Raw genomic sequence first — 21,706 nt, 5'->3', positions numbered from 1 at the left:
GCACAGAGACAATGCCCTCGCCTCTGCCCCAGCTGGCCAGCCCTCGCTGTTTCCTGAACACCTCTGGCTCCTTTCCACCGCGGAGGCTTCACTTGTGCCGTTTTCCTCCACTTGGGATGCCTTTCTTTCTCCTTTCTGCTGAGTACAGGGCCAGGCACACAGGCAACAACAAAAAAATATTTGTGCACTGATTTACCAGAATAGGATGAGGCTCAGCTTGGGCTGAGGCCTTGTCAGTGGCCTGAAATATCCCCGGGGAAGTAGCAGGGAGCACTGGGTTTTCTGGCACCAATGGTGTCATCTTGGGCAAACTACTTAACCTCTCTGAGCTTCAGTTTTAGCCTCTGAAATGGAAGGGATCTTGACTGCTTGGGTGCCCCCTTGGGGGAGGATGGTGAGGGGAAATCTGGGCCCATGCTTACCTTCTGGAAGGCAGAGGGGGTGCCCCAGTGGACTGTTCTGGTGATGTCTGTGGTCCCGTCCCTATGGAGAAGGAAAACCAACATGTCCTGCTCTGCCAAATGCCTGGGGCTAGGGAATGGGGCCATGTGCTTTCTGTGTGCTTTCCACAAGTGGCAGGGCTGGGATGGAATGGGTGGACAGCGAAAGGAAGAAGACAGCTACCATAATCAAAATCCCCTCTTCAGCACCTATGTGTGAAAGGCCTCTGCAAACCTATCAAGTTAAAAGTTACTAAGTTGTCTGACAAGTGTGACTCCCCACCCTACACACTCCTCCCCCATCCCACTCATCTTGGCTGTTCTGTAGGTCTGGGTTTCCTTGGGTCCGGCTGGTTATGAAAGCAAAGCTTCTTCCAGGCTTCCTGGGAGGCAGAAAGGGGATTGTCCCCTTTCTACAGCTGGGGAAACTGAGGTCCAGAGAGATTATGTTATCATAACACTCTCATATTCAGATAGTTGTCGACCATTTATAGGACACTTTTGCTGCTCCCTGGGAAGAATGGCAGAGGAGGCCTCATTATCCCCGGTTCACAGATGAGGCCATTGAGGCCATGCGGCTGTTTCCCTCTCTGAACCTCAGTGAAGCCAGGCCTAGAGCAAGTACTGCCTCTCCACACAGTCCTCTCCATGGCAAACACGGATCTGACCCAGTGACTTGCTGAGTTCCAGTTAGGCGAAGCCTCAGTCCCAAGGTCTGACTCCCAACTCCCAGCTGCAGCAGTTGCCACTGATGGCCCCTGTGATCATGCCTTGGTGAGGGAGAGGGGAGAAATGGTCCCAGGGCCCTGGGGCTTCTCCTTGGGTCATGGGGTGTGGTGACCTTCTTCTTCAGAAGGAAAGAAGAGGAAGTGAGGTGACTATTTCCCCGGCCTCACCCTACTCTGAGCACACCCCATTCCAGCAACGCCCCCACAAATTCACTTCCCCTTTGCTCATTGGCCATCTCAAGTACACACAGCATCGAACTCCTGACCAGCAAAGGCTGTTAAGCTGAGCGCCTGCTACTCTGGATCCCCTAGAGCTGTGCTAAGAACAAGCAAAGAGCCTCTGTCGTTAGCACACTCGCCATTTCCACAGGACTCCTTGCTCCTCCATCAGTTCAGTACGGCCCTTCTTTTGTCCCACCCCACACTTCCCACACTTCCTTCCTCAGTGAGAAGGGAAAATCTTTCAGGTCAGCTCAGCTCAGCTCAACTCTGGTGTGAATGATTGGTCACACGTTTGGAAGGAATGGGGTTAGCCTATTCTCTTTCTTTCTTTCTTTCTTTCTTTCTTTCTTTCTTTCTTTCTTTCTTTCTTTCTTTCTTCCTTTTACAGTCTTGGTCTATTGCTCAGACTGGAGTGCAGTGTCATGATCTCAGCTCACTGCAACCTCCGCCTCCCGGGTTCAAGCAATTCTCCTGCCTCAGCTTCCCTTGGGAAGCATGCTCCACCACACCCGGAAAATTTTTGTATTTTTAGTAGAGATGGGGTTTCACCATGTTGCCCAGGCTGGTCTCAAGCTCCTGACCTCAGGTGATCTGCCCGCCTCAGCCTCCCAAAGTGCTGGGATTACAGGTGTGAGCCACCATGCCTGGCCAGGTTAGCCTATTCTGCACGGCTGTCATGTCTGAGCATTCAGGTTGTACACTGTACAAAGGTAGCCCATCGAAAGGGTTGCTTCTCTCATCTGCCCCCAACTCCACCCTGAACAGTGCCATGGGGAAGAGGGGGCTGAGGAGTCTGCATGACGTTGGCGGTGCGGGGGTGTCCAGGGTGTGCACGAGTGGATGAGAATAGGGTATATGTGTTTGTGTAGCCAGGCAGGGACATTAAGTATAGTTGCTCAGACTGTGTAATAATACGTGGACTTAGAAAACATTTTACTTGAGGCTGGACATGGTGGCTTATGTCTGTAATCCCAGCACTTTGGGAGGCTGGGGCAGGTGGATCACCTGAGGTCAGGAGTTTGAGACCAGCCTGGCCAACATGGTGAAACTCCATCTCTACTAATACATATATATATATATATATATATATGTGTGTGTGTGTGTGCGTGTGTGTGTGTGTGTGTGTATATATGTGTGTATATATATGTGTGTGTATATATATATGTGTGTGTATATATATGTGTGTGTATATATATGTGTGTGTATATATATATGTGTGTGTGTGTGTGTGTGTGTGTACATATATATATATATATAGCTAGGCATGGTGGTGGACACCTGTAATCCAAGCTACCTGGGAGGCTGAGGCAGGAGAATCACTTGAACCCGGGATACAGAGGTTGCAGTGAGCCAAGATCGCGCCACTGCACTCCAAACCTGGGCGACAGAGTGAGACTCTGTCAAGAAACAAACAAACAAACAACTCACAAAAAACAGCAACTTAAGCAAAGGGAGTCTTTTCCTAATTCCCACAGAGGTGCTGCCTGGGTCCTGCCACTATTCCAGCCTCTGTGTATTTCCCACTGTGCAGGGACCCCCATGTGTGAAAATGGGAAGGATGTTCGGGGCTCATTCCAGATCTCTCCTTTTTCAGATGAAGAATCCGTGGCCCAGGAAGGGAAAGCTTTGGCTGACTCTTGGCAGGCTCAGGAGGTCTGAGCAGAGACATCCAGGCTAGGGTGAGGTGAGGGGTACATACCAGTACTGCCCCCCAGAGTCCAGCAGGTACATCTCATCTGAGGACAGCTTGCGGTTCAGCTCCTTGGTCGGGCTGAGAAGGGGAGAGAATGCTGAGAAGGGCAGCCTAACCCTGCACTGGGTCACGTGGGAGGCCTTGGTGGGAGGACCTCTGGGGCCTGGGCTTCCAGGCCAGTCCCTCTGGAGGAAGTCATTCTATCCCAAAGGGCCCTGGAACAGAACTCAGCTTCCGTTGCTTCTGTCCTCAGCACACGTCTGTTAATCCTGCACCTGGCTGAGCCAGGCCCTGGTCCCCAGGGAGGAGAGAGGGGGTAAAGCCCAGAATATGAGAGCTGGGAGAGCCCTAGAGACCCCCCAGCTCAGCTGTCTCCTTTTCCATAAGGAGAAGTAGGCCTATGGAGGCCAAGGGGCTTGCACGACGATGCGCGGTAAAGCGGCAAAGAGCTGGGCCTCTACCCAGAGGCTCCCTCCGGCCCTTTGTCTCTAACTTCCTGCTGCCTCCGAGAGCAGAGGGCCCTGAGAAGAAGCAGAGCACAGGAAGGGAGGATACCTCCAGGGTGGGGCTGCTGAGCAAGAGGTGGTAAAGCCGAGGAGAACCCACCCTGCCACTCTAGCCCGAGTGGGTAGGAGGGGCTGGGGCAAGGCAGCCGAAGGCGTGGGAGACACCAGGGGACACCAGGGGAGGGAATTCTGGGACATGTCAGGCATTCCCTTGGAGGGCATTGACCTCTCCCTGCTGTGCCCATGCCAGGCGGAGGCAGCTGGTCAGCTTTTCATCAGGCAAGCCTGCAGGGGTTTGTTTTCTATAGGGCCAAACACCTGGCTAGCCTGTATCTTGGGCCCACCTTGGCTGGTTCAGGCTGAGTGAACAGACCTCTCTCCATGTGAACTCGTGAGCTTTAAGCATTAGCTAACATAAGCAACACATGGGAAGCCAGGGAAAAGCATCCAATGGCAGCGGTGTCTTCCTTCCAGGTCTCCCAGCCTCCAGCGCTCAGGCCTTTTCATTACAAGGCAAATCCCTACTCCACACTGAGCTCCTCTCCCAGCCCCCACAGGGCTAGGGGCCTCGGACCTTCAACGTGGACTCAGGTCCCAGAACATCCCCCTCCCCTCACCCTGTTCCTCTACACACACAACAGGATCCCCCAACAGGGCCCTAGAAAATTCTTTTTCCTCAAGTACCTGTAGTGGGCCAGGGCAGCATTCAGACCACTAGCAGAGATGGTTTCAAAACTGGGTCCGGAGGAGAACTGTTCTTCTCTGGAAAGTACAAGGCAAGGCATGGTCAATGAATGGGCCCCTGGACTAGGCTGGGCCCGGGATATCTAATCAAATCCAATGAAGGTCATGGCTGCCTCTACCTCTCAACTGGACACCATTTGGCTCTCCCAGCCCTCACCTCCTGGTTCCATCTCCTCAAGCCCTGACCTGTCATTTATAGAGGAAGATCAGAGGACACACTGTAGACACCCATTATTTCCTCTCCACCTCCATTTTACGGATAGGAGTGAAGAAACCCAGCTCTCTGTATCTGAAAACTCCCCCAGTCCTGGAAGAGCATCCTGTACCTCAAACCTACAATCCGGCCCTGACCTGGGCCAAGCATGCCTTCAGGAATCCTCCTCCCTACCTGGTATTCTCAAGTGGTCCAGGGGCTGACCTGGTCTGAGCCACAGCACCCCCCAGGGAGATTCAGATTGTGCCTGAGGCAGACACTAGGGGACGCTATTGGGTTGTGGCCCTTCGAGTTGTCCTGCTTTCAGCGGGGCGGGAAATATCATCCAACGCCCCCTGCTCAACTCCCCGACCACCCAAGAACCTGTCACTCCTTGTTCTCCAGAGCCCTCCCCCACCCAGCACGCATATGAGGAGGATCTTCCTTTCTGCTAAGTAAGGGGACAAATTCCCCCTCCCTGCCCCCACTGCCACACTAAAAGACAGTCAGCCAAAAAGGACGGCCATGGCTCTTCACCCTCGGAACTTGTCCATGAGCTCTGCCCCCGAGAACTCGTCCACTGTGCCTTTGGGCACGTTCTTCTCCAGCCAGACCAAGTACCGGATCACAGCCACAGCGTCCCGCACCTGGAGTTGGGGAAGCAGGGAAACAGAGGAGCCGGGTGAGGTCTGGTTGCAGCCACAGGCTCCAAGATGATGGAGATCAGATAGCGGCTCCAGGATGTGGAGCTTTAAAAACACTGGCTATTTGATGTCAAAGAATTCTTGTTAGTGTTTACATATGATCATAGTGTGTTCCTGTTTTTGAAAGAGTTCTGTGTTGACGGCAGAAATGACACGCTATCTAGGATTTACTTTTAAAAGAATCCCGCAGCAGAGGGGGTGGTTGTGGTGGTAATGAACATGGGGTTATAGACAAGACAAGAATGGCCATGAGTCAAGGATTGTTGAAGCTGGATGAAGGGACACTGGAGATTATGATGCTATTTTCTCTATCTTTGTGTGTGTTTAAAATTTCCTATAAGACAAAGTTTTTTTTTAAATGAGGTGGTTTATCTTAATTTTAACAAGAATTCTTTTTTAAAAATTGAGCCATCCTCTTGCCAGTGTGAGGAAATCATTATAGCTAACACTTATTTAACACTTAGAATGTGCTAGGTGGTGCTCAGAGCAATATACATATTCATTGAATTCTCACAACAACCATATGCTGTAAGATTACTGTTATGATCCTCATTTTACAGATGGGGTAACTGAGGCCCAGAGAGGTAAAATGACTTGGTCAAGGTCACCCAGTTAGGAACTGGGTGGAGCTGTGGTTTGAACTCAAGGCACCCTAGCTCCAGGGCCTGTGCTCTAAACCACTGTACTATATTGGGGGCAAGGATATGAGGTGCATGTGGGCGCCCGGGAATAATTTGGTGTCTGCTTCTTTATTTCTTTTTCTTTCTTTCTTTCTTTTTTTTTTTTGACCTAGTCTCGCCCAGGCTGGAGTGCAGTGGCATGATCTTAGCTCATTGCAACCTCTACTTCCCAGGTTCAAGCGATTCTCGTGCCTCAGCCTCCTGAGTAGCTGGGACTACAGGTGACCGCCACCACGCCTGGCTAATTTTTGTATTTTTAGTAGAGACAGGGCTTCACCATGTTGGCCAGGCTGGTCTCGGACTCCTGAGCTCAAGCAATCCTCTCACCTTGGCCTCCCAAAGTGCTAGGATTACAGGCGTGAGCCACCGCGCCCAGCTTGCTTCTTTGTTTCATTAAGGGTCTTCTTCAGGCTCTTCTGGAGGCCTTCCTTTCTAACTCATTAGGCTGGATACTCCCAAAAGGCCATGTCTGCCTGAACGTGGACTTACGTGGCTGGCCTTGAGGAGGGCCTGCTCCTTGCTGTTCTTCACTGCCTTGGTCATCATCACTGGGGAGTAGGTGTCTGTCACGAGTTTCTCCTGTTGGGGGCAGGGAGGAGAAAAGGAGGTCTGGGGGCACAGGTCTGGGGGCACAGGTCTGGGGGCACAGTAAAGGAGGTCTCCATGGCACAGGGGTGTTTTCAGAGGACTGGCAGGAGGACCCAGCAGATGTGAGATTTGCCACCGTTTCGTGGCAATGCTTTCTACTCTGTGTGTGCTTTCTGTCTTTCCTAGTTTTCCACGTCCAGCTGAACCCTCTCTCCTTCCAGGAAGGCTTCCTTGATTGACACTGCTTTACTTGGCAGTGAACTCCCTGTCTTCAGATCCCACCAGCACTCCGGGATGGATCAGAGTCTGGCCTGAGTCACTCAACAGGCTGTCCTGACAGTGTAAGTTTCCTGTACATATCATGACAGCTACCATTTATTGGACACTACCATGTGTCAGTCATATACACTATCTCCTTTAAATCTCCACTGAGCGACTCCTGCGAGGTCAGGACTCTTATTGCCATTTTATAGGTGAAGAAAAAGACCCAGATTGGCTAAGTTACTTGTCCAAAGTCACTGCACAGCTAGTTAGGGACAGAGCTGGAATTCATTTTCAAGTTTGGCTGACTCCAAAGTCTCTGCTAGATCGGGCCGTATACTCTCCAGCCTCCTGACAATTTTATGAGCTCTCTGGACGGCCATCCCTGTTTCCTCTTCTGGCTCTTCCCAGTTAGGCCAAGAAGGGAACTCACTGCACAGTTGTTGGCTGACCAGGTGACTGAGTGGCTGAGGGGCTTCACTCCACTTTAGGTTAAGACTTCTCAGGCCTAGAGTGGGGATTAGTGCCTGGCTTGGGCTGGGGCCTGGCAAACCCACCTTGGGTATCACTTCATAGATCCCATACATGGTATAGCTGGTCCCGATCCAGATCCTCACATCTCCCAATGCGTAGGCCTGGATGCTGTCACGAACTTGGCTGTAATCCTCGATTTGCACACACATGGGGCCTGTGCAACTGGAGTTCAGATAGCTCAAGGTTTCGGAGCTAAAGCGACTCTTGTTTGCAAACAACCTGTGTGGGGTGGGAAGACAAGGAGGGTCCTGAGCATCTGCTAAGGATGCAAAGGACCAGAGGCAGTCACAGTCCCTCTGTTCCTGGAGGTCAAAGGAAGCCAGCCCCAGGGAGCCAAGCAGGCCAGATTTGGGATTCAACAGGGACAGAGGTTTAAAGAGTCAGGAAAAGCCAACAGGGGGTTTTCTAAAGGGTCGTGCTGCAGCAGGCGCCGAGCTGATGGGCAGCCAGAGGGCTGTATATTAAGGCGGGATCAGTGGTGGGGCATCAAGAGGGTGGAAGTTGGAGAAAGTCCACAACAGCAAGCTAAGGAAAAGCCATACCTAATAGAAGAGTCTGTGAGCAGCGTGTAGGAATAGAAGAAGGGGTTATAGGGGATGTCACTGGCTCGAAGGTTGAAGAGCCCTGGGAAGAGAATTGACAAGGAATATTTAATGCTGATCTGCCTGAGGCAAGCTTTTCTTTTCCTCTTTCTTTTCCTTTCCTTCCTTCTTTCCTTCCTTCCTTCCTTCCTTCCTTCCTTCCTTCCTTCCTTCCTTCCTTCCTTCCTTTCTCTCTTTCTTTCTTTCTTTCTTTCTTTCTTTCTTTCTTTCTTTCTTTCTTTCTTTCTTTCTTTCTTTCTTTCTTTCTTTTCTTTCTTGTTTTCTTTCTTTTTTGACAGTATCTTGCTCTGTCACCCAGGCTGGAGTGCAGTGGCAAGATCTCACTGCAATCTCCACCTCGCAGGTTCAAGCAAGTCTCCTGCCTCAGCCTCCCAAGTAGCTGGGTTTGCAGGTGGCTGCCACCATGCCCAGCTAATTTTTGTATTTTTAGTAGAGACGGCGTTTCAACATGTTGGTCAGGCTGGTCTTGAACTCCTGACTTCAGGTGATCCGCCCACCTTGGCCTCCCAAAGTGCTGGGATTACAGGCGTGAGTCACCGCACCCGGCCAGAGGCAAGCATTTCTGACACTTTTGCCCCACTGTTTCCTTTGGCCCCCAAAGATTACCAACAGCATGCTTGCATCATCTACCTCTGCATGTTACTCAATCTTTTTTTAGGGGGGTGGGGGAGTGGGTGTCTTTGAGATGCTGTTGAGAGTTATGGATCTTTTCCCCCCAGAAAAATGCAGATACTTAGCAGTCAGCACACAGTTCCAGTGGGTCCCTGGAATATCTGAAGCCCAGCCATAGGGATCAGACAAGAAGTCCTGAGCCATGTCGGAAAGAGTAGAGTCCCACTGGGTGCTAAAGCTGGGAGTGTGAGTGCCCTGGGGTAGTGGCTAAGTTGTTGGGAGGCATTTCCTGGTCCTCCTCCCCTTAGTGGGACAGAAGCACTTTGCTGCCATGGTCAGTTCCTTCCTCTGGTGGCCTGTGGGCTGGTCCCAGCTTGCTCAGGGCTACCTTTTGTCCTTTTTCTGCAGCCATGAGCTCCTGCCCCCTTACCCTTCTTGGTTCCCACGGGCTGTGGCCATGGAGTTCTCAAGAATTGGTGGGCACATGGTTATTTGGGGAAGAGCTAGCTCTGTGCTGCAGGGCCCGGGAGGCTTGGGGCATTGGAGAGACCCAGGCGCCCACCCATGTCTGCAAATCCACACTCACAGGCCGTCTCCTCAAGCGCTGACAGAAGGACGGCAGTCGGGGCCTTTTGATGCTTCTGCATCTGGCTTCGGACGCCAGATACTTTCTCCTGCCAAGTGCTCCCTAGAAGCAAAGGAGCCCCAAAAAAGTGTAAGTGACAGACCTTGCCTTTGGCACTCGGTTCCTGGAAGGTCAGCCTTAGGGTAACAGTTTTGCATCCTCTTAAAAAGCAGCAGAACCCTTTCCTCAAACAAACTCTTACTTGTGTACTCATTAATGACATGGGCCCTGGACCCAGACGGGACTCAAATCCTGGCTTTGCCATTACTGGATGGGTGACCTTGGGCAAATTACCTAACCCCTCTGTGTCCCATTTTGCACATTTGTAAAATGGGGATGGAGTATAATAAGTATCTGCCTCAATAGGGCTGCTATGAGGATGGAATGAATTAATATTTGTAAAGCACACAGAATGGTATCTTGAGATGTAGTAACTCTTGTATCTTTCTGATTAATAAATAATCATGCAGACTGAGATCAAGAGAGCAGTCCTAGTTGAAGGACAAGGGGGTAGGGCTGGGGCCGTGTTCAACTTTCTCTGCAGTAACCCCAGTATTTACTAAGCCACGGGTACTGGGCTAAGCATTCCATGTGCATTGTTCTAATTCTTACCCATCCCATTTTACAGATAAGGAAACTGAGGCTTCAGAGAGGTAAAGTGACTTGTCTAGGGTTTCATGGATGCAAGAGGTGGAGCTGGGATTTGAACTCTGGTCTGTCTGACTGCATGGCCCACGCTCTTAATCTGTACAGACACCGTACTGTCTTGATAACATTGTCAGTCTCCAAATCTGTCCTTAAACTCTGTGTCACAGCACCGTCCTTTCTTGGATGCTTATATCTGGGTTCTATGACTTTAGTTTTCATCTTCTATCCCTGCCCCCTGCAAGATATTCAAAGAGTCTACCCCTAGGCAGGACTAGGAGTTTGCTGGCCGAAGGCCATAAACATTAAGGGTCCTAGTTGGGTTGAGATATGAGCATAAATAACTTAATGTCGTGAAAAATATTTCATGTAAACAGATAAAACTATTCAACAATGACCAAAGCTTTGGGTACAATACATTTTGTAGGTTTATTTTACTACATATTTTACACATAATTTATGTTATGTGTATTTTACACATAACATAAAACGTATCATTTTAATCTTTTTAAAGTGCACAATTCAGTGGCTTTCAGCACACTCACAATGTTGTGCAACCATCGCCACGATCTAATTCTAGAACATTTTCTTCATCCCCAAAGGAAACCCTGTGCTCACTAAGAAGTCACTCCCTATCCCCCCTCCCCTGAACCCCAGGAAATCCCTAATCTATTTTCTGTCTCTATGGATTTGCCAATGCTGGATATTTCATACAAATGGAATTGTACAATATGTGGCCTTCTCTGACTGGCTTCTTTCACTTGCAATTATGTTTTCAAGGTCCAGGAATATGATACCTTTCTGAGAAACCAAATGAACCCAAATTTCAATGGTCTGGTGCGTGCAGGTATGTTTGAGTAGCGAACTTTTCATGTTCTGCCCTTTGCACTCTCCTTTCTCCTTTAAAATCTGCAAGTGGCTGGAAAGTCTCTCTCGTCTTTATAAGCTTATTGAAGCTGAACTCTGTTCTTCGGCTTCCAAACTCAAGCTCCAGGTGCCTTTTTCTTGAAGACTGGCAGCGGGTGATGACTCGGCATCCCCTCACTTTTGGGAAGTGACAAAACCCTTCCAGCCCCAGGAAGGTTTTTCTTTTTTCCCTTCCCCTTCCCGACATAACTTTGACTTTCTTTATCTGAATAAGATGAGTTTTATTTATGATTTAACAGTCTTGGATAACAAATTTCTTTAAAAATGGTGTCAAGATGCAGAAAGAATGATTCTGGAAGTTACATCAGAACAGATAAAGAAAAATGGACACAATTTTCACTTGTTTCGTCATGGCTGCTATTTTGAAATCTCCCTCCTGCTGTATTGGCTCCTTTCTAAGTGAGAAATTATGTGGACTTGCATGCGGAAAGGGATCTCTTGGCTTGATCAATGTTACTAGGAATCCAAGTTCATTGGCTCATTCAGAATTCCCAGGGAGATAGGAGTGGTTGGTGGCCAAGACACTGATTCATAATCAGTAGGCTGGTCCTGGTCAGGACTTTAGTTACAACTTACAGGAATCTTACAACATACTGTTCTTTTGTGATGTATTTAGATAGTGTCAACGGGGTCAAGGTTATTGATGTTATATTTTTCTAACCTTCCTGATTGGTCCAGCAAAACCTGAACTGTAATCTGTGCTACAGAATGACTCTGAACTTAGTTATTTACTTCCTCTGTCCACTCCTGGCCCACCTGGCCCCAGCCATCTTACAAATCTAAATTCCTCATCACAAGAGGGTCAGAAGTAAAGGTCTGAATGATTCATTATGGATCAGTCTCTGCCACCAGGCAAGCAAATCATATCACGTTTTTTTCTCTCTTGAAAGGGGTTGGATATTTTCTCTCATCTTTCTCTGTTTCCCTTCTTTCTTCCCTTCCTGCTCCATCTTGCTTCAAATCCTAACATTCTTTAACCCAACATTTTCTAAATATGGCCGGAGGACATTTTGATTCAGACTCCTCAAGGGGAGGGGGCCCTGAAATCTGCATTTTAAACAAGCATCCCAGGTGACTCAGGTGCATGCTAAGGTTTGCAAGCCACTGCTTTGGTACCTCTGATGATGAAGTTTGCCACCTACGGAATAGCAGCCGGGACCTGCGTTGCTACAAGTTGGGAAGGAAACTGGGCTTACTGAATCACCTGTGAATGCCTCCTGCAGGGCATAAATGGGTTGATTTGGAACCGGTGGCCTCTCTGATCCCCATACCAGGTCCACAAGATTGGTTGTGATGGACACCAGCTGTCTGTTAGAGCCTTGGAGGGCCAGATCATAACTCTCCCAGGTGTCTGCAGAGACAAGAAGGAGTCACTTGTCCCTTGCCCATTTACACCTCAGGAAAAAATTGTGATTCAAGCAAAGTTAGTCCTGGTTCCCTTTGCCTCCCTTTGCAGCCCAGCTGCCCGGAGCCTGCCCCAGCAGCCTGCCCACCCCCCACCCCCGGCATGTATGCCCACGCTGGGGTATGTTTCTCATCCTCTTTCTGCTTTCCAAGCCTAATGCCCTGAGCCTACTCTAACACTGACTGCCACAAATTGGCTAAGCTTGTCTTTTTCATTGCCAGTGGCTGTGGGTGGTCCTTCTCTTGGGCACTAATTATTTTATCAGGGCTTCAGTGTCACAGTCAAAAGGAATGGTGATGTTCAGGCCATTGGACAGGCTGGCAGAGAAGCCAGTTCTAAAGCACAAGCCTTTCAGTACATATTCATGAGGACTCCCCTTTGGGGGAATGGGCTTGCCAGCTGTCTGAGGCCCCAGAATTCAGGGAGTTGTATTCTCAGGGGCCCTTTTTTTTAAAACTCAGAAGCCCTCCCAACTCTTTTGACCCTTCTAAGCTACCTTCCAGAAGAGGGTTACCATGTGATTCCAGCATCATCATTGGCAGGGTTCCAGGGCACAGAGGATGGTTCTGGGTTCAAGCACATACTGGCCTATTCATCCACTAGCTCTTTAATGATTCACTGAGTCTTCTAGGTTGGGTCTCTGCACTCATGAATTTTAAAATATTTGTACTGATTCTTTTAAATGTATTTTAATTACACAATCCATGAATACATCCTCATTGCAAAACATTCTGAAACTACAATTTCAAATGCTCTATCTTTATAGTCCCACCGCCCCTCCTTCTACCAAGGTCCATTTCTTTATATCCTAGGGAAGCTGAGTCACCCTCGTTAGCATGGACAAATTCAGGGACTGAGGGAAGAGCATACCAATGGACAAGAGGAAGGGGTCAAAACCCACATGCCCTCCAGCGGGAATCTCGGTGAGGAGCCAGGTGACAATAGGAGTGGTGCCAACTGAAAGAAAGATAGGAAGCAATGCAGAGGTCACCTTCAGGGCCAGCCCGAAGCCCTCCAGCCAGGGGTTCTGTCTGGGTCCTACCACGTGTGTCTTCCTTGAGATCAGCCTTGAAAGTCAGTGATGGCCTCAAATTTCCTAAGCTCCCCATAGAGGCCCAGCATGGTCTTACATGCATGCTCTCACCTATACCTTCCTGAACCTAGTCCAGGTCCCAAGACTTGGGGAACAAATCCATGCGGCCCTTCTACCTTCCTTATGGAGCTCCCAGTTGCAGTCCATCTGCCGCTCAGCCTGAGTCCAGTAGCGACTGTCGGTCCAGACAGCTGCTTTCTTCATAGTCACCACTGCAGTTCCTGGGGCAGAACAGAGAAACTTGCAGGTGAGGGTGAAGGGGAGGAACGTGGCATTGGCTGATGGATGTGCAATGCAGTGCTGGCTCTGAGAATGCCACAAAGGGCCTCTGGAAAGAGATTCTCTCCTCCATTGGAAAGAAGTAAGGAAGGAGATCTTAAAAAGAGCTGTGGGGGGAGCTGGCAGAAAGGGGTCCTGAATCAGGCACCTCTGCTTTGTGTTGAGGGCTACTTGTGGACTTTCAGCAGAAGTGAGGTCAACTTTTGGCTGCATGTAGGCGCTCTCAGGAAAGATGGGGCTCAGCGTAAAGACTCGGTGGCTGATAGGGAGGCTAAACCAGAGGCTCAGCTGAGGACTACTGGGCAAGAATAATCCAGAGACTTTGGCAAAGGGAAAAAGAGCCTATGATGCACGAGGCAAGGTAGTCTGAAGCCCAAGGAGGAATGTTTGAGGATCAGGAAAGGAAGCTTGGATTTCATTCAATGGGCCAGGATCACGGTGCGAGGCCCCTTCAGACACTGTGATCTCATCAAGGGCTTCTATGTTTGTGTCTCATTTGGCCATGTGAAGTGATGTTGTCCGTAAAACAACTGGCAAAGGAAAACTTTGTCCCCAAATGAGCCCTCATGTGAAAGGAATCAGCGGGTTCTTAGCGGTTAGAGGTAGAAGTAGCAACTATTTAGAAACGGAGCTTGGGAGTGCTGGACTGGGCCTGGTTGCAGCAGAGGTAATGAGCACAGGAAGGCAGCCTCTGCCTCATTTCTACACAGAAAGTGGCTGGTGGGCTATGAGATATGTGCCCTGGGGAATCTGATGGTTTTGGGGTGGTGGAGGGAGACAGAGAGAGTAGAAGGGTTTTCTCTACAGTAGGTTCTGGGGTCCCAGATGCTGAGACACTAACCACATTAGGTCCTCTGTGACCACCTCTGGATCTACCAACAAAAGCAATGGGGCTGGGTAATGATTGTCACCTGCAGACCCTGTAAAGCCTGTAATCCACGCACGCCTCTCGTCATGTTGGCCGATGTACTCGTTCTAGGAAATCAACAACACCATCATTAGCCTTTTTCGTGGTGTCAGATCCCACATGAAAGGCCCCCAACCACATCCCAGTTATTTCTGTCTGTCGGCTCCAACCCCTTGTCAGCTACAAGCCCAAGCACACCAAGTGCCCCTTCCAGGAAGCCCTCTGTAACTCTCCCAGCCTTCAATATCTTCCCTTCCTTTGAGCAACCGTATCTTTTGCAGTTCAACTCCCCCGCCCCCCTACTGTCCACACTGGACTCAGTGTAACACTGGACTGTTCTGCAAAGGAGACTTGTTTCCCTGCCCTGCAAATTCTATGCAGTCTAGGGTCCTGTCTTTTGGCTCATTTGGGTTTTCCCCTCCAGCTAATCCTTCTCCCTCCTGAGTCAAGCACAGTAGACTGGGAACATCATAACTTCTGCAAAGGGCTTTACACATTATCATATTTTGATCCTCATAATCCTTGGAGATAGATCTCATTACAGACCCATTTCTCTTTGCAGAAGAGGAAACTGAGGCTCAGGGAAGTTCAGATACTTACCCAACGTTCTTAGCCCTTCCCAGCATGTGGGAAAATTAATTTAAACAAGCTCATTGACACTAAAAATGCCCTCTCTTCCAAATGGGCTGGTGTTGGAAAGGTGGATGGTGTGGAGGGTGGAGCTAGTGAGGGGAAACGGTGGGATGGGTGCCCCCCTCCACAACCAACCCCGCACTCCCTTAAGCCAGGATTTTGGATTATTTTGCTACTCCATTCCACAGAGTATGGGAAGGCCTGCGCCAGAAGGGAGCTTGGAGTTCTTCCAGCCCAATTTCCAGCCCACCTTCTAACCTCCTAGGGCAGGGATACCCTAAACATTCATTCTGGATCTGCCTTCTAGGAATTGATGAAAATTGATTCTGAAGTTGTTTATAGTTTAATTTCTTGAGGTTAAGGAGGTTTGGCAATGTCTGCCCACCTATGTAGAGGGATACATTCTTTCAGTTGCCCTAAAACTACCGTGTCCATGCTCTCTACTTCCCTCCCTTTGCCCATCAGATCCTTTCTCTGTCTTCATCTTCTGAGTTTTAACAGCTCCTGTTTGTGGTCTCTGACCCAGGGTAGCAGAGAGGGCAAGGGGGAGAGAAGCTGTCTCTTACCATGTGAGCATCTGTGTCTGGGATGATGTAGGCTGAGAGATTCTGGGTCTGCATCTGCTGGCGGAGGGCTGTGAGTGACATTGTGGTATTGACCACAGTAACTGGAAGGTACTGACAGATGACAAGAAGACATCGAGACACAAACAAACAGATACACACGTTGCTTAGAGAAAATGACATCTGGGCCCCTGGCCTCCAGAAGAGCCCCCAGCCTCTCCTGAAGCAGGGGTTGGGGGAAGTTAGGCTGGCTTGGCTTGGGAAGGGATGGGGCAGCAACTGATGTTACTGCTTAGTCTAGATTAAGATGCCTGGGCTGGGTGGAGATGGAGGTGTTGGAGAGTTTGGAAAGGGACCCCTTGTGACAGTAATGGGACCTGAGTCTGGGATATGGGTGTGGGTGAGAACTGCTGGAGTCTGAGCTCTGGCATTGGGCCAGGCCATGCAGACAGTCCTTCTTTGGCTACCTGGGGGTAGGGTTGCCAGATTAGCAAATAAAAATACAGGACACTCACCTAGTTATGTTTGCATTTCACATAAACAATGTGTAATGTTTTAATGTAAGTATTATATTAAAACATGCACAATTTGGGGCATACTTGCACTAAATTCTTATTTGTTATCTAAAATTCAAATGTAACTGGGTGTCCTGTATTTTATCTGGCAACCTTCCCTTGGCAGGGCTTTTTCAGGTTGCCACCCACTGGTCCCAAATGGCAGAGGAGAGTGAATGAATGCCCCCAGCAGTTTGAGATATTGCCCAGAAAGACCCTTTCCAGACCAGTTCTCTATTTCTTTACAAGTCATTTTAGCTTTAAAACGAAAAGCATGTTTCCGTTTGTGCTGTTTTGCTTTCTACTCCACGATATATCCATGTTTGTTTTAATATAAAAGTAATGTGGTTTGCCCACCCACCTGCCTGCCCCAGGGGTCCCATAAAGTTGATATTGCTAGCAGATGTACTGCGTTTTTCCCATGGCTTACAGTGCTGCTGGCATGCCTACCCCTTAGCCCTACTCTGATTGTAGAAAGAATCACTCTGGTCTCCAGCTAGGAAGCTGACTACCCAAGCCCCTTCTGCCGGGCCTTTTCCTCGTCTGCACACCCTAGGCCTCCCTCTCTTGCCCTTCCGTTGGCTCTTCTTTGGTTTTGGTTTTGTTTTGTTTTGTTTTTGAGACAGAGTCTTGCTCTGTCGCCCAGACTGGAGTGCAGTGGCACAATCTTGACTCACTGCAACCTCTGCTTCCTGGGTTCAAGCAATTCTTCTGCCTTAGCCTCCTGAGTAGCGGGGATTACAGGCACCCGCCACCATGCCTGGCTAATTTTTTTATTTTTAGTAGAGACGGGGTTTCACCATGTTGCCCAGGCTGGTCTCGAACTCCTGACCTCAGGTGATCCACTCGGCTCGGTCTCCCAAAGTGCTGGGATTACAGGCGTCAGCCACCATGCTCGGCCTCCGTTGGCTCTTCTAACCTCTGTCTTCCTCCCTCTTCCCTTCTGTGCTTCTCTTTTTGCTGTCACTCTAGAATTTGTCTTTTCTTTCCTCTGCCTGGCCTCAGCCAAAGGCCAGCTAGGGGCCTCCTGCCCTCCTCCCTCCTCCTAGAGGGGTTTCCCAGGCCCAGATCAGGACGGAAGCAGATAACCTGCTGCGGGAATGAGTGGGAGGGAGGGGAGGGCACTGATGTGGAGGGGAGGGAGTGGAGGGGGGAGGGGCCCAAGAGTCCGGAAATCAGGAGAAACCCTGGTAGGAGGAGGGGCTACCAACTGACCCAATGACGGATAGAGAAGATGATAGGGCAGGGCGGGGGTGCTGCGGTGCAGGGGTGCGTGGGGCAGGGGTCGGGGGGTGCGCGGGGCCGGGGGGGGGGGGGCTGTGCGCGGGGGGCAGGGGGCACTCACAGGGGGATTGGTGGAACAGTTTCTCACATCCTGCCCTCCAAGGTCCACTGGCTTTGGGTGGCCCCAGGCACAAGCTAGAAGCCGGGAGAAAAATCCAGGGTCATTTGGGGACCAGCTAGTTCCTAGAGAGGGAAGGAGTATCCTCTCAGCCCGCCCCGCGGGGCCTCCATCCTTTGAAACGCACGAAGCTGGCCAGCTCTACTTGAGGATAAAAATAATCACATTTCATAGGAAATCAGGCTGAATTGGATAGCACCCTGGGTCACAATCAAAGAAATCTGTTTCATAGACAAGTGATTGCCACTTTTGGATGGGTTTTAGTGCTCATTAAATCAATTTTTCTTCTAATCTAATTGGGTCTTTTCAGGGTTTAGTGAAGTGGAAAAGTTGTGTGTAAATTAAATTTTTGTTATCAAATTTTCTTTGAAATGCTCTAGAAGATCACGCTAAATAATCACCCCACCTTCATTTTAGCCTTTTATAAATCTAATTGTATGATACATTGGGTTGACTTCAATTCAAGGCCTGCTTGCACTGTTTCTTACAGTCCAAATCTTTGCCTATCATTCCAGGCTCATTTTCAATATATTAGACAGAAATCCTAGTCTGCCATGGTGGGGAAAGACAGATTAATTAGTATTTAAAGACACCCTATTATGTGCCAGATACTGAACGCAGCAATTCATCTACAGTATCTCATTTGATATTTGTGACATCACTATGAGGTGGAAATTATTGTTCACTTTCTGCAGAGGAGGAAGTCAAGGCCCAGATAGATTTGGTAACTTGTCTAACTTGTGCCACCAGGAGTCAGTGGTAGAACAGGGATTTGAACCCAGGCCATCTTATATACAAAAGAGGTGAGTGCACTTTCAGTCCTCCCACTCTGCCAAGTATGAGAGGTGGGCCTGGAAAGGGTGATGCCACAGAAGGGACAGAATATATGGAGATCTAGTTTCTAGTTTGGGCTCTGCCCCCAATTTAGAGTGACTCGAGAGTGACCCTCCCCCCGCAATATTCATTGAGCAACCATCTCCTAAGTGCCTACTGTGTGCCAGGCACTGGACTAAGTTCTCCAGGCTCTGGACCTCTGGAAAGGAGGGGCTTGAATTAGACAAAGCCCCTTCCTGCCCTGAAAGCCCAGTGGCCTCTGATAGTCCTTGCCTCTAACCCCCCTGTCTTTTAGGGAGGGATTTCCCTAGATGGTAATGGGGCCCTGAGTGTGGGGAGACATTATACTCCCCCGCCCCCCCTCCTTTTTTTTTTTTTTTTTTGAGACAGAGTCTCTCTATCACCCAGGCTGAAGTGCAGTGGGGCGATCTCAGCTCACTGCAACCTCCGCCTCCCGGGTTCAAGCGATTCTCCTGCCTCAGCCTCCCAAGTAGCTGGGACTACAGGCATGCACCCACCACACCCAGCTAATTTTTGTATTTTTAGTAGAGATGGGGGTTTCACTATATTGGCCAGGCTGGTCTCGAACTCCTGACCTCAGGTGATCCACCCGCCCCGGCCTCCCAAAGTGTTGGGATTACAGGTGTGAGCCATTGCGCCCAACGCCCCCTGCCCCCGCTTTTTTTTTTTTTTTTTTTGAGATGGAGTCTCCTTTTGCCCAGGCTGGAGTGCAGTGGCACAATCTTGGCTCACTGCAATCTCTGCCTCCTGAGTTCAAGCGATTCTCCTGCCTCAGCCCCACGAGGAACTGGGATTACAAGCGTGCACCACCACGCCTGGCTAATTTTTGTAATTTTAGTAGAGACGGTGTTTCACCATGTTGGCCAGGCTGGTCTCGAACTCCTGACCTCAAGTGATCCGCCTGCCATGGCCTCCCAAAGAGCTGGGATTACAGGCATGAGCCACCACGCCCAGCCACACTTTTGAGTGGGTTGAGCTACAGATGCAAGGAGGGTGGCTGGGGTTCAACACCATGAACGTCCTGTGTGATTTTATCTTGGTCTCATAAACTCAAGGATCAGATGCGACCCATACTGTTCATTTAAGAAAACGAACACCCATTTCTGTAGAAACAGATCCCTGGCAAAATGTTGGCACTGATATGCTAACATAAGAATCAGGACACAGCCAACTTATGTCTCTCTGGACACCAGAATATGCTGTTCTCTGAGGCCAGGGCTGTGGCTCCCAAGAGCAGGCTCTGCAGCTGAATGACTCTGTGGTCCCTGGCACAAGGCCTGGCACTGGGTAGGTGCTCAGGAACTGGACACTGAGTGACTGATCAGGCCCTGCTGACAGACAACAAAGAAAGGAAGGCTAGGGTGGGAGCGCTGGGCTGGGCAACTAGTTGAGGACAGAGAGGGTGCCGCAGGAATGACAAAGAGGAAAGACTCTCTTCCTGACCAAAGTTTAGTTAGGCTCCCCCAAAGCCTCTTCTCCACTTGGCCTTGACCTTGGCCTTCTGTGTCTGTCCTGCCCTTGCCAGGCCTGCATCACCCAGTCTTAGCAAGAATCTTGCTAAGTCAGTTTAGACACCCTTGATATCTGATCACTCTGGCCTGCTGTCAGCAAGAATCCTGTTCAGTCGGTTTAGCAAGAATCCCCCTACCCTTGCTATCTCCTCTTAATACTTTTCCATCCACTGACCCCCTCACTCTGCTCCTTGGCTACAGATCCCTGGAAGTCTTTTCTGTAATCAGAGTTGAGCCCCATTTCTCTCCTCTATTGCAATGCGGTAGTCTTAAATTAAGTTTTCCTTACCGTTTTTACGAGTGTCAGAATATTTTTTTTCTATAACGGGGGGAATGGAAAGGTGCCAAACCAGACCCGATCCAAGTCATGAGGGCCCCCAACACTGGCCCTGAGTTGTCTCTTCCTCAAGTCAGAGAGAGGAAGCAACAGAAAAAGAGACTTGGGCCCCAACCCTCACTCCAACCCTTTCTGAGCTCAGAGGGGAGAGGTCAGAGCTGCCTTCCAGTGGAAGCTAGGATGCACATACCACAGAGGAGGACCAGCCAGGGGCAGCAGCCCCAGTGAGCCCGGGCCATAGGGTCTCCAGATGCCGGCGCTGGGTGGATGGAGGGACAAGGGAGAGAGGGAGGGCTCTTTCCCCGGCCTCTTCCTTCAGGCCTTTCCTGGGCTCGAGCAGACAGAGGGTGGGGGCTGGCGTCAAGAAGGAGGCGTCTGGCTGCTGGGTGGAGAGTGCTTCTCTGGTCTTTTGTTTTGGAGGGCTCTGGGAGCCAGGGTGGGCAGAGGAGCTTTGGGCTGCCCGAGGCGGACTGTGCAAGTTCCTAGTCGTGTAGGATAGGGTGTGAGGCTATCCTGGGCAGAGTCCAAAGATCTCAGAGACAGAGGCACAACAGCTGGTCTCAATCAGCCTGCTTTTCCCAGCCCCCTCTCAGCGGCAGAGCCCCAGCCATTCCTTAATTCGGTCCCTTTCCCTCCAGCAAGCTGATTCCCATTAGCTCCCACACTCTGGGCTCTGGCTCCAGCACTGCTTTTGCTGTGGGGATGGAGATTTGCCTCCTGCTGCTGCTCCTTTTCCTCCCCACCTCTTCTTCCTCCTCGTTTTCCTTCTCCTCCTCCTTTTTCCTCCTTCCCCTCCTTTTCTGGGCTCCTCCACTTCCTCCTCTTCTTCCTCCTTTTCCCTCTTCGTCCTCCTCCTTTTCTTTTTTCCTCCTTGTCCATTTCCTCCTCCTCCTCCTTTTTCCTCTTCCTCCCCCTCCTTTTTTCCTCCCTCTCTTCCTCCAAGCTGACTGGAAAAGCCAGTGTCCTCTCTTCTTGTAGTGCTTGGCAAGTCCCACTGTACCCCTTGGGAAAGTTGGTTGTGACTGGAGAGTTACTTTCTTGAGCCGGGATGAGTCCCCCCAGGAGTGCCCACTCTGAAGAAGTGATGCCAGCTCTTCCCTTAGGATCTGGGGAGTCCCATTCCCCTGCATTTTCTGAACCTGCACTCTGGGGAACCGAGGCTGTTAGAGTCACTCACACCTGGGAGGAAATGAAAGCCCAAAGATGCCCCTATCTGGAGGGTTCGGGGGATGCCACTGAAGAGGGAAGAAGACACAGAAAGGGGAGTTTGGGCGCTCTGAGAAGACTAATTTGGTGAACTGGAAATGCTCTTTCCGCTGTAGCTTCTAGAACAGGGATTTGGTTACCCTGAAGTGTGAGTCACTCGTAAACAACACAACTCCCAATGAGGGAAATGGAGAAGCTGAGGCCTGCCTTGTCTTCACGCCAAGCTGAATCAGAAGGCAGCTTCAAGGCAGCTCCTA

General features: G+C 50.0%; 1 protein-coding gene across 2 annotated transcripts in view; it reads right to left on the bottom strand.

Annotated features, from left to right (window-relative positions):
* XPNPEP2 (X-prolyl aminopeptidase 2) overlaps positions 1 to 20,947 on the bottom strand; it is a 30,807-nt gene extending 9,860 nt beyond the window's left edge. Inside the window, exons 1-15 of one of the 2 annotated variants that reach the window (XM_031006151.3) lie at positions 20,434 to 20,947; positions 17,484 to 17,557; positions 15,588 to 15,698; positions 14,393 to 14,456; positions 13,319 to 13,423; positions 12,980 to 13,066; positions 11,909 to 12,055; positions 9,094 to 9,195; positions 7,836 to 7,917; positions 7,317 to 7,512; positions 6,400 to 6,489; positions 5,064 to 5,173; positions 4,274 to 4,351; positions 3,090 to 3,161; positions 423 to 483 (exon numbers count right to left, since the gene is read on the bottom strand). In XM_031006151.3, coding sequence (XP_030862011.1) covers positions 423 to 483; positions 3,090 to 3,161; positions 4,274 to 4,351; positions 5,064 to 5,173; positions 6,400 to 6,489; positions 7,317 to 7,512; positions 7,836 to 7,917; positions 9,094 to 9,195; positions 11,909 to 12,055; positions 12,980 to 13,066; positions 13,319 to 13,423; positions 14,393 to 14,456; positions 15,588 to 15,698; positions 17,484 to 17,557; positions 20,434 to 20,482 — 1,428 coding nt within the window. In that variant the 5' untranslated portion in view covers positions 20,483 to 20,947. The remainder of the gene's footprint in view (positions 1 to 422; positions 484 to 3,089; positions 3,162 to 4,273; positions 4,352 to 5,063; positions 5,174 to 6,399; positions 6,490 to 7,316; positions 7,513 to 7,835; positions 7,918 to 9,093; positions 9,196 to 11,908; positions 12,056 to 12,979; positions 13,067 to 13,318; positions 13,424 to 14,392; positions 14,457 to 15,587; positions 15,699 to 17,483; positions 17,558 to 20,433) is intronic. The other variant, XM_063703092.1, reaches the window with a different exon arrangement.
* Positions 20,948 to 21,706: the final 759 nt, after the last annotated feature.

The sequence above is a fragment of the Gorilla gorilla genome, chromosome X, assembly GCF_029281585.2.
Source record: "Gorilla gorilla gorilla isolate KB3781 chromosome X, NHGRI_mGorGor1-v2.1_pri, whole genome shotgun sequence".
Lineage (NCBI taxonomy): Eukaryota > Metazoa > Chordata > Mammalia > Primates > Hominidae > Gorilla > Gorilla gorilla.
The sequence above is the reverse complement of the archived record's forward strand: the minus strand, read 5'-3'. Positions and strand labels throughout refer to the sequence as shown.